Source organism: Pseudophryne corroboree (assembly GCF_028390025.1).
Source record: "Pseudophryne corroboree isolate aPseCor3 chromosome 3 unlocalized genomic scaffold, aPseCor3.hap2 SUPER_3_unloc_1, whole genome shotgun sequence".
Lineage (NCBI taxonomy): Eukaryota > Metazoa > Chordata > Amphibia > Anura > Myobatrachidae > Pseudophryne > Pseudophryne corroboree.
The window spans coordinates 5,570,143-5,582,639 of NW_026967493.1; the positions used below are offsets into that span (position 1 = coordinate 5,570,143).

The 12,497-nt window shown below is 43.7% G+C and overlaps 1 protein-coding gene across 6 annotated transcripts in view; it reads left to right on the forward strand.

Annotated features, from left to right (window-relative positions):
• LOC134983153 (zinc finger protein 84-like) overlaps positions 1-12,248 on the forward strand; it is a 110,049-nt gene extending 97,801 nt beyond the window's left edge. For 5 of the 6 annotated variants that reach the window (XM_063948898.1, XM_063948897.1, XM_063948894.1 and 2 more), the window contains 2 exons: positions 2,217-2,331; positions 7,401-12,248. In XM_063948898.1, the coding sequence (XP_063804968.1) occupies positions 2,217-2,331; positions 7,401-8,992 (1,707 nt within the window). In that variant the 3' untranslated portion in view covers positions 8,993-12,248. The remainder of the gene's footprint in view (positions 1-2,216; positions 2,332-7,400) is intronic. The other variant, XM_063948896.1, reaches the window with a different exon arrangement.
• The last annotated feature ends 249 nt before the right edge of the window (positions 12,249-12,497 follow it).

Here is a 12,497-nt window from a genome sequence, read left to right on the forward strand (position 1 = left end):
ATGCAGGCCTGAAATTGAGTTCCATCAAAGTGCAGATTTTGGCCTTATCTATTGTCTTTCAAAAGGAATTGGTCATCCTTCCTGAGGTTCAGACTTTCGTGAAGGGAGTGCTGCATATTCATCCTCCATTTGTGCCAACCGTGGCGCCTTGGGATCTGGAAGTGGTGTTGCAGTTTCTTATGTCTCCCTGGTTTGAGCCTTTTGCGTAAGGTTGAGTTAAAGTTCCTCACTTGGAAAGTGGTCATGCTTTTGGCTCTGGCGTCTGCCAGGCAAGTGTCTGAATTGGCGGCCTTGTCTCAGAAGAGCCCATATTTGATTTTCCATTCGGATAGAGCGGAATTGAGGACTCGTCAACAATTTCTGCCGAAGGTGGTTTCTTCGTTTCACATTAACCAACCTATTGTTGTGCCTGTGGCTACGGATGCTGTGGCGGTCCCAAAATCTCTTGATGTTGTAAGAGCTTTGAAAATTTACGTCGCCAGGACGGCTCTTACTAGGAAGACAGAGGCTCTGTTTGTCCTGTATGCTTCCAACAAGATTGGAAATCCTGCTTCTAAGCAAACTATTGCACGCTGGATTTGTACTATGATTCAGCAAGCTCATTCTTCGGCTGGGCTACTGTTGCCGAAGTCAGTAAAGGCCCATTCTACCAGGAAAGTGGGCTCCTCTTGGGCGGCTGCCCGAGGGGTCTCGGCACTTCAAGCGAGCTACGTGGTCGGGTTCAAACACTTTTACTAAGTTCTACAAGTTTGATACCCTGGCTGATGAGGACCTCATGTTTGCTCAATCGGTGCTGCAGAGTCGTCCGTACTTTCCCGCCCGGTCTGGAGCTTTGGTATAGACCCCATGGTCCTTTTGGAGCCCCCAGCATCCTCTAGAACGTAAGAGAAAATAGGATTTTAATACCTACCGGTAAATCCTTTTCTCCTAGTCCGTAGAGGATGCTGGGCGCCCATCCCAGTGCAGACTGTTCCTTGCAGTTAGGTTGATACTGGTTATTTTCGGTTTCACGTGGTTTGTGTATCAGTTATGTTCAGCGTGTTGCTGTTGTTAGTTCATACTGTTATCTGGTTTCATGCTACTCCAGTTGTACGGTATGTTTGTGGTGTGGGCTGGTATGTTTCTCGCCCTTAGTTGAACAAAAATCCTTTCCTCGAAATGTCCGTCTCTCCTGGGCACAGTTCCTATAACTGAGGTCTGGAGGAGGGGCATAGAGCGAGGAGCCAGTTCACACCCAGTCAAAGTCTTTTTAGTGTGCCCAAGCTCCTGCGGATCCCGTCTATACCTCATGGTCCTTTTGGAGTCCCCAGCGGTGTCCTTGGTGCCTCCAAGCGTCAACGCCCACTGGTCCTCAGAGAGAGCCCCTAAGTCCGCTTCCCACTTGGGAGACTGTCAAGAGAGTAACAGCTTTCTAACTGGAGAGCCAGATATGTAGGGAGGGGAGTCCCCGAATTGGGGCTTTTAGAGCATGGCGCAACTGAAGGTAGTGAAAGAAGGTTGAGGACTAAACTCCAGTTTGATCTGGTCATATGTTTTAAGTAATGCATCATGATACATGTGAGCCACAGTGGTAACTTTAGGGCTCTACAGGGAGAACATCAGGGTTGTAGGTGGTGGATGAGATCCGGGCACAACTGCCCAATTCATGGAGTCCAGCATTATCCCACAAAAGTGTGCCAGGATTATATCCTTGGCTAGCTATCAAGCGGTTTTGTCAAATCTCAAGCGACTGATTCATAATAGGAACATGTGTCTTAGCCCTTTTAGTCAGAAGGAGGAACTGTAATGGGGACAGATAGGAACCAGTCTGCTCTCCCAGATAACTTTTAACTACAGGTTAAGTTTATAGTCAATGTACTTGAGACCACAAATATTTTGTGTTTCTGATTTATTTTGTATTTTTGAATATTTGGACATGAGATATCTTAGGGATCGGACCCAAATCTAAACATTTAAATTAATTTATGTTTCATATATACCTTATACATATAGCCTGAAGGAAATAAAAGTCTGTACACGGAACCATCAGAAAGCAAAGGTGTCACTGTGTCGGTTGCGCTCCAAAAATGTTGGATATTGGAATTTCAGATATAGGAGACTCAGCCTGTATATAATCTGTAGCAAAGACGTGTGTACACTGATATTCTTCTATTTAATCTGAATTAATGAAATCAGACATTATTTAAAAGTTATTTTATTGATTATGGGTTATTTAGGGGGAATACTTGACTGATCCTAAAGTAGAAGATGTAAAAGAAAAGGAAGAGGAGACGTATGTGAGGAGTGACCAGCTGTGTAAGGAGGAGGAAATCCCTACAGATATCAGCACAGGTGAATAATAGTCATTAAGTAGAGTCACATATTCTCCTTGTTCTGTCACTACAGTAATCTCTTATCCCACACCCTCCTCTGTCAGTGCAGATTAATGAGGACAAAGTATCAGCCCCTATTATACTCCTGCTCTCCCCCTCACATCATGTCACTGTGTGATACCAGCCCAGAGATCTGACCAGTCTCCTCCCCACACTCTCTGATGTATCTCATACATCAGGAGCCATCAGCCCCTATTATACTCCTGCTCTCCCCCTCACATCATGTCACTGTGTGTTACCAGCCCAGAGATCTGACCAGTCTCCTCCTCACACTCTCTGGTGTATCTCATACATCAGGAGCCATCAGCCCCTATTATACTCCTGCTCTCCCTCTAACATCATGTCACTGTGATACCAGCCCAGAGATCTGACCAGTCTCCTCCCCACACTCTCTGGTGTATCTTGTACATCAGGAGCCATTAGCCACTATTAGACTCCTGCTCTCCCCCTCACATCATGTCACTGTGTGATACCAGCCCAGAGATCTGACCAGTCTCCTCCCCACACTCTCTGGTGTATCTCATACATCAGGAGCCATTAGCCCCTATTATACTCCTGCTCTCCCTCTCACATCATGTCACTGTGTTACCAGCCCAGAGATCTGACCAGTCTCCTCCCCACACTCTTTGGTGTATCTTATACACCAGGAGCCATCAGCCCCTATTATATTCCTGCTCTCCCTCTAACATCATGTCACTGTGATACCAGCCCAGAGATCTGACCAGTCTCCTCCCCACACTCTCTGGTGTATCTTGTACATCAGGAGCCATTAGCCACTATTGGACTCCTGCTCTTCTCATAACATTCTCTTCATTTTATACAAGCAGCACTCTATACGAGCACTGTGTGAAATAACATGCATTATGGATGTGTGATATGACATTAAGCTGTGAGGTTACAGGTAATCTATCTGATAATAAAGTGCATGTAACCATGAGGAAACTAGTAAGGTGAAGGAACTTTTTGCTACCTAGAAATAGGATCCTGGTGAAAAGGACATTGGTGAATTCTCTGTCTGTGTTCAAGTCATGTACTAACTCGCAAATGATGATGTCCAACCCGATTGTGTGGTTCCAAAGCACAGAAAGCTATTTATTCCATAATCATTAAGTAGAAGTACCACCAATTACGTACCCATGCTCGCGTACAGCACTGCCTCAAGCAGAACACTCCGACCTTCAGAGCCAGAGGTGTACAGTTTTATACATTCCATGATGAAAAAGGGCTGTGGCATCACAACTGTAAGCAAGCAACACGTTGTTGTTAAGTGCTGTCAAGTCGCTGACAGTTATGGCGACCCTATGGATAGCTGTCCTAAACACATTTGGATCTTCTGTCAAGAGACTCAAAATTGATAGTTAGGTATCCATAGTTGTGATTGTATCGCGCCATCTCGCTGCCGGTCTTCCCCTTTTTTGGTTGGCCTTCAACTCTTCCAAGCATAATGTCTTTCTCTTGGAATCCTGTTCTTCTTATGATGTGTACAAAGTAAGACAGGAGCGGTCTTGTCATTTGTGCTTCTAGGGAGAGCTTAGGTTTTATCTCATCTAATATTGGTTTATTTGTTCTTTGGTCAGTCCATGCCTGGTATTTGTAATATTCACCTCCAGCACCATAATGCAAAAGAGTCAATAATCTTCATATCTTTCTTCTTGACTGTCCCGCTTTCACATCCATACGATGTTGCTGGAAAAACCTTAGCTTGAACGAGTCGTGTCTTTGTATGCTTAGACACATCTTTGCACTTGAATTTCTTATCAAGATCCCTCATGGCTGTTTTACCAAGTGCTCTTTGTCTTCTGGACTGCTGCTTTCATAGGTTGAAGGCTCAGGACATCCCAAGTACTTGACTTCCCATAAGCCACTTCTTCTGGCCTTTGTCCCCTGAAGTGAGTCTTTGTCCTACCACATGTATGCCCTGAGGCTCCCTCCTGTAGACTAGTATATTGAATGTGAGACCTTTAGATCAATCAAATTTAATAGCCACATGGTACGATCGTTTCCACAGGGTAAGTGGAAGATTACTATTATTCCAAATAGTACACAGTTTGCGTACTGAATACACAAATAATTTGTAACGAGATTGTACACATTGTATTTACTAAAGTAATAAAGAACGTCTTATTTACTCTGTTGCAAATCCCTTTTAAATGTACCAATGTTATATATACTGTATTTACAAGTCATAACCATAACTATTATCAATCTTAATATAACTTGCAGCCTTTATGAAAATGCAAATATGTTGCATTTGCATGCGACTAGGTCGCACACAATCCAGTCGCAAACAATTCAATCAGCACGAGCTGAGTGGCATATAAGGACTTATAAAAAGAGGGTAAAGTCTCTATTATGGCCGATGTAGACGTGACTAGAGAACCATCAATCGACATCAATTTGGAAACGGGAACTAGGTTGGTCAGTGTGCCAAGAAACTACCCGGCCTATCAACATGCATATACAGCCTGTGCGAATGAAAAAACATTCTGCGGCTCGCCATATCAGAAATATGGGAACACCAAGCCTCTTGGGCATCTAACCATTGAATATGGTCTGTATCCAACTTGCTTTGGAGGTATTGTGTTTATAGGTTTATACATTTAGATTCAAGAGTTGGTTGCCTTTCGCCTATAAAATAGTTTCAACTCTGCCACGCGGCGAATCAGGGAACCACGGAGTAAAAGCCTAAAAGGCATCTCAAACAGCAGACATGACAGCTCAGCCAGCAAAAAATTCTTCCCACAAAGCTTCAAGCTCTGAACCTGTCCCCATTTGAGACAGCCATGAGGGGTACAATTTCCAGAGTCACAGGCCTTTAGGGCCACACAGGTCTAGGCTCAGAGTTATTGGGGAGCGATCTGAAATACCTCAAGGCTTGTATTCAGCATCAGAAATTACATACAGTAAATTATGAGGTACCAAAGCCAATACGAGAGAAGAAATGGTGAGTGGAGGAGAAACATGAGTATTGCTTGAACCACCACGCATCAATATGGGGGTCACAGGTGTTACAGATATAATATTCTTCAGACAATAGCCCCCCCCCCCCCCAGTGTCTTCAAGCTCCAAAGCTAGCAGACCTTTTTCTTATACCAGAATTGAACAACGTGATAGGTTGGACTGAATATTCTATCAATTTCTCCTCTGATTCCACACCCTCAATGCCACTTCCAGGACCATTTTCTGTCACCTGGTTACCCCTGCAAAAATAGATTGTCCTCGAAGAAAAATAAGGATGAAAAAGAGAAAATGAATCCGACAAACTCTTGTTTATGATGTGGAAGTAGATCTTCTTCTGAAAATTGGCTCAAGTATGTTCAATGGCAATTGTTTTCTTAAGTCTTATGGAAATAGTCACTAGTGACATGGTAATAGTCAGTCTCTGCCTTTTCTGGAATCTTCTCTGGATTATTGAATTTCTTGCATTGGGTGGTACAGTATGTATCCAAGAATCTCTTTCGGCCACTCTGAAGGACTCTCTTGCAATTTCATCAGCTCTCCTTGTCTTAATAATGTAATCACTGTGTATGCAAGTGCTTAGACATTTTATATTTGTCACTACCAGTAGCAGTTTTTATGGTCCTCAAAAATCACTAAACATCTTGTTGAGTTTCTTGTTACTTGTCAAACAAAAAAAACAAAAATTCTAATTTATCATAATACCCCTGCTTCATTTAAGACCTCAAAAGTTATCTTTCGCCTACCCTATCCGAATGAAAAATAATCAGTGGAGGTTTACAAGAGCCGCCAGCTCTAAAACTCTTCTGAGAAGATAGCCAAAAGAAAATCAACCTTCAACGTAAAGTAACATAATTCCACTAACTCAAGAGGCTCAAAAGGAGTCTTCTGTAAAGACTCCAAGACTAAATTTCAGTCCCACGGGGGAAATGGAGATACATGAGCTTGAATACATAAAACACCCTGGAGAAAAGTATGAACCCCTGGAATGTAAGCCAGCCTCCTTTAAAAAAGGTTAAGGCCGATATCTGTCTCTTATGAGACGACAAGCTAAGACAAACCTTCCTGGAGTAAAGACAGAAAACCCCTGGTTTCCATTTATAACAAACCAGTAAATATATTTTATCCACACACAATGATAAATCCTTGAAGTAACTGGCTTTCTGGCCTGATTCATGGTTTCCACTACCTTATGGGAAAACCCTTTTGCTCTCTGAATTTTGGATTCAAGAGCTAATTCGTCAAAGCCAACCGATTAAAATCAGGGTGAAGACACGGCCCTTGATGAAGATGATCTGGGAGATAATGGAAGATGAATTGGGTCCTCAGCCACCATGTCCTGAAGAATGGTAAACCATTGATGACGCGGTGAGTATGGTGCTATGAGAATGACTGGCTGAACTTCCCGATGAATTTGCTGATACTCCAGAGAGAACATTGGCAAAAGTGAAAAGATGTATCCCATCTGGAATGTCCAGGGGGTGGTGTCGTGGCATGTAGACAGGAAAGAAATGTAGAGAAAGGGGAAGGTTCTTGGGATATGAGTTCGTATGAGTAACTGAAAGATAGAAGGACTCCAACAACACTACCACATCAACCCACGGGGTTGGGTGTGTGAATGTAAGGCCCCCAGCGGAGTGAGCAGTGGAAGAAGTGGTGTCGGAGGGGGAAACCCAGGTTTCTGTAATGGCTAGGAGATTGTTATATGGGAATTGTAACACCAGAGAGGAACAGGGACAAACTTGCTCTATTTACTGTGATTTTTCCAATCAGATCTTACCCCTATCCTATGGTTATGTGCACTTTTACTCTATTAGTGACTGTACCACTGTCAATATAGGATCAGAATCACGCCCTTAAAGTGCTAAGAATCCACTTTCTTACCAGAAGTTATATCTACATATCACACCAAACAGCAGGTTGTATTTCCATCCTTTTACAAATTAAAGTCCAGCTCAAATGTTCTACTTATTAGAGTAATGACTTAAATACTGTTATAAATATAGCGATTAGAAAATTTTACTTCTTACTGGAAACCACTACATATCCATATATTTATTTTATTCCCAGCAGATGGATGCAGAAGTAGGAATATCTCAAAAGGACATCTTGTTTTATTTCCAGATGGCGAAATAAAAGATAACCACGGTAAAGGAGATTCTCCAGGGGCAATCCCTGTTACGCCAATTACACAGCCAGTATTTCAAGATGCATCGATCTCATCTCTTCCCTCTGATTCTGAGAGGAATTCATATAACTGTGATGTTGGTACATCTATTACAGAACTTAAAGCAGATAAACTATCTCTCTGTCCTATAGACTCCAGATGTTTTACACAGAACACAAATGGTATTACCCATCAACCACCTAAGATAGGTCAGAAACCCTTTCCATGTTCTGAGTGTGGGAAATGTTTCATGCACAAAGGAGATCTGGTTAGACATGAGAAAATTCACACAGGGGAGAAGCCATTTTCCTGTTCAGTGTGTGGGAAATGTTTTACACAGAAATCCAATCTTGTTACACACAAAAAAACTCACACATATCAGAAACCATTTGATTGTTCTGAGTGTGGGAAACGTTTTGCAAATAAAACACACATGCTTAAATATCACACAGGTCAGAAACCATTTACCTGTTCTGAGTGTGGGAAATGTTTCAGTCATAAATCATCTCTTGTTACACATAAGAGACATCACGCAGGAGAGAAACAGTTTTCCTGTTCTGAATGTGGGAAATGTTTCAGTCATAAAGCAACTCTTGTTACACACAAAAGACATCACACCGGTGAGAAACCTTTTCCGTGTTCTGAGTGTGGGAAAAGTTTTATAGAGAAATCTAGGCTTACCAGACATCAGAGAGTTCACACAGGAGAGAAACAATTTTCATGTTCTGAGTGTGGGAAAAGTTTTAACTGCAAAACAAGTCTGTTTAGTCATCAGTGCTATAGCACAGGTGAAAATCCATTTTCCTGTTCTGAGTGTGGGAAAAGTTTTAACAGCAAATCAAGCCTGGTTACTCATCAGTGCCATAGCACTGGTGAAAAGCCATTTTCCTGTTCTGAGTGTGAGAAATGTTTCAGACTCAAATCACATCTAGCTAGACATGTGAAAATTCACACAGGGGAGAAGCCATTTTTCTGCTCTGAGTGTGGGAAATATTTTACAAATAAATCACATTTGCTTACATATCACACAGGTGAGAAACCATTTTCCTGTTCTGAGTGTGGGAAATGTTTTACACGCAAATGGGCTCTTGTTGCACATAGGAGACTTCATACAGGTGACAAACCATTTCAGTGCTCTGAGTGTGGGAAATGTTTTACAAAGCAATCAAACCTTGTTGAACACAAGAAAGTTCACACCGGTGAGAAGCCATTTTCCTGTTCAGTGTGCGGGAAATGTTTTACACACAAATCCAATCTTGTTACACATCAGAGAATTCACACAGAGGAGAAACCATTTGCTTGTTCTGAGTGTGGGAAATGTTTTACACAGAAACAATATCTTTTCGTACATCAGAGAACTCACTTAGGTCTGAAGCCATTTTCTTGTTCTGAGTGTCGGAAATGTTTTGCAAAGAAATCGAATCTTGTTTCACATCAGAAAACTCACACAGGTGTGAAGTCTTTATGTTCAGAGTGGGAAAGTTGTCAAACATAAATCAGGTCTTGTTACAAACAAGAGATTTCACACAGACGAGAAACCATTTTGATGTTCTCATTCTAGGAAATGACAGAAACAGATCCAATTAAGCCAGATGTTATTCTGACACACGTACAGAGGTGAAGCTTTGTGATTCCACCTGAATCATATTTTCTCTTACGTCCTAGAGGATACTGGGGTCCACATTAGTACCATGGGGTATAGACTGGTCCACTAGGAGCCTATGGGCACTTTAAGAAATTGTGTGGGCTGGCTCCTCCCTCTGTGCCCTCCTACCAGACTCAGTTTAGAAAATGTGCCCGGAGGAGCCGGTCACGCTTAGGGAAGCACCTGAATAGTTTTCTGCATTTATTTTCTGATTGTTATTTTACAGGCAGGACTAACTAAAAAGTTAATGGTCCCGTTTCTTTGCTGACAGGACACTGAGCTCCTGAGGGAGTCATTCACAAGCCCCAACACAGCGAGCGTACCCTCCTGCAGCATGCCACCACCCCTAACAGAGCCGAAGATAGAAGAGTGGTGAGTAGGACGCCGGCATCCCAGTTAGCGGGTCACCGGCGGTAAAGGCGGCACGGGGGTAGGAGCGCAGCGCTGAGGCTGCAGCTCCAGACTTCAGTGACATGCTTTGGTGTGTCTCCACGTGAGGGGCGAGCTGAAGTAAAATTTACTACCCACACTGGCGCTACCGCTTACAGGGGTTTTAACCCACTGGTAAGCAGCTAAAATTACCTCAGGCCAATATAAAAATTGGGACGACCGCGCACCATTAAGGGGGCGGGGCTTCACTATGAGTGGATCCAGCAGCTCACCAGCGCGATTTTCCATCTGCAGATCTCACTGAACAGTCTCACAGCGAGAGCGCAGCTCCATCTTCAAGACTCCAGTTTACCTCAGGGGCTCCAGGGGGTTATAGTAAAGGTGGGGGGAGCAATACTGTATACTAAACCCTTATTAAGGGACTTAGTTTGCGACCTGGCTAAAATCTTATAGTGGCCATAGGGGCACGGTGTGGCTGGCTCCATCATACTCTGTGTTTCCTTAGAGGGCTCTGTGTTTGTTTTAACTATCTTTTAACCTCTTGTATTGTTACTTGTGTTGCTTGTATTGTTACTTGTTACCATGTCAAAAGCGTGTGTCCCCTGCACTGCAGAGTGCTTATTGTCCTCAGGGAGATCACTACAGTGTACCCAGAATAGTACACCTTCTCAGACTAGTGGGTCAGAACCGGTGTGGCTAGACTCACTAAAGGGAATGATATCAAACATTTCTCATAAATTGTCCCAAACTGAGAAAGAGACGCAATACTTAAGACAGTCTATGGATGACCTGATGAGTAGAGATTCAGTGCCCATCCCACCATCTCAGACCCCTGCCATTTGTCCCAAAAACATACGCTGGCACAAATCATGCATAATGACACAAATGATGACAATGATGCAGAAGACTGTGATGTGGATTTAGGTGGGGGGTGCAGCTCTATCACAGGGAATACAGGCCCTAATACAGGCTATTATTGAGGTCCTGCACATTCCTGATACAGTGATGGAGGACACAGAGGAATCTCATTTCAATGTAAAAAAGAAGTCCTCTGCTACCTTCCCTGCATCTAAAGAGTTACATTTTCTATTTGAAGAAACTTTGCTCACTCCTGACAAGAAGTTTCAAATCCCTAAAAGGTTAATAACATCTTTCCCTTTTCCACAGGATGACAGGAAAAAGTGGGAAGCCTTGCCAATTGTTGATGCCTCAATTTCTAGGTTATCCCGTAAAATAATCTTACCGCTTCCGGATGCAGCCTCCTTAAAGAACACGGCTGACCGCAAGATTGAGACTACTCTCAAAACTCTGTAAACGGCTGTGGGGGTGGCCCAGAGACCCACTATAGCTTGCGCTAGGGCTATTTCCAAATGGTCAGGTACTCTAATAGAGGACTTAGATTCCTTACATAGGGGGGAGATAGTTTTACTCCTACAACATATACAGGACTCGGCTAATTTTAAGGTCGAGGCCCTAAAAGAGATAGGCTTACTTCACGCACGCTCTACGGTCATGGTCGTCTCAGCGCGTAGGGGCTTATGGCTACGTCAGTGGAATAAGGATGCGGATTCCATGAAGGGTGTGGAAAGCCTATCTTTCACAGGTGATGCCCTGTTTTGAGAGAAACTGGATACTTGGATATCCAAGGCTACGGCAGGTAACTCTACATTCCTTCCTTCTGCAGCATCCCCAGCTAGGAAAACCTACACAGCCCCAACTCTGCAGTCCTTTCGGACAGCAAAATTCAAGGGTAAATTCAAAGGTAATTCTGCTACCTTCAAAGGTGATGGAAGTAAACCCAGAAAACCTGCAACTGCAGGTCCGCAGGAACAGACCTCCGGCTCTGCTTCCTCAAAGCTTTCAGCATGATGGCGGATCGCACTGCCTGGAAGACATGCAGGTGGGGGCCCGCTTAAGATATTTCAGTCACATATGGGCAACATCAGACCTAGATCTCTGGGTCACAAATCTTGTCACCTAGGGTTACAGACTGGAGTTTCAGGAACTCCCACCTCACAGATTATTCAAATCAGGCTTACCAGCTTCTGCAGAAGCAAGTATGACTTTACAGGCAGCAATAATAAAACTGGTACAGACTCAGGTCATTGTTCCAGTTCCACCTCATTTACAGAACAAAGGTTACTATTCCAATCTGTTTGTGGTTCCGAAGCCGGATGGTTCGGTAAGACCCATTTTAAACCTCAAATCACTGAACCCATATTTGCGGGTCTTCAAATTCAAGATGGAGTCTCTGAGAGTGGTGATATCAGGTCTAAAGGAAGGGGAATTCTTGGTGTCTCTGGATGTCAAGGATGCGTACCTTCACATCCCAATCTGGCCGCCTCATCAGGCTTATCTAAGGTTTGCATTACAGGACTGTCACTACCAGTTCCAGGCCCTGCCTTTTGGCCTGTCAACGGCACCACGGGTCTTCACGAAGGTCATGGCAGAAATTATGTTCGTCCTCCACAGGCAGGGAGTGAAAATAATTCCATACCTGGACGACCTACTGATAAAATCACCATCCAGGGAGAGACTGCTGGACAGCAATGTAATCTCGACTCGACTGCTCCAGGATCACGGGTGGATTCTGAACCTATCAAAGTCTCACCTGGAACCAACGAGAAAACGTCCGTTTCTGGGAATGATACTGGACACGGAAGCAATGAGAATTTCTCTGACGTCCTAGTGGATGCTGGGAACTCCGTAAGGACCATGGGGAATAGCGGCTCCGCAGGAGACTGGGCACAAATAGAAAGCTTTAGGACTACCTGGTGTGCACTGGCTCCTCCCCCTATGACCCTCCTCCAGACCTCAGTTAGATCTTTGTGCCCGGCTGAGCTGGATGCAAACTAGGGGGCTCTCCTGAGCTTCTTAGAAAGAAAGTTAGATTTAGGTTTTTTATTTTCAGTGAGACCTGCTGGCAACAGGCTCACTGCTACGAGGGACTAAGGGGAGAAGAAGC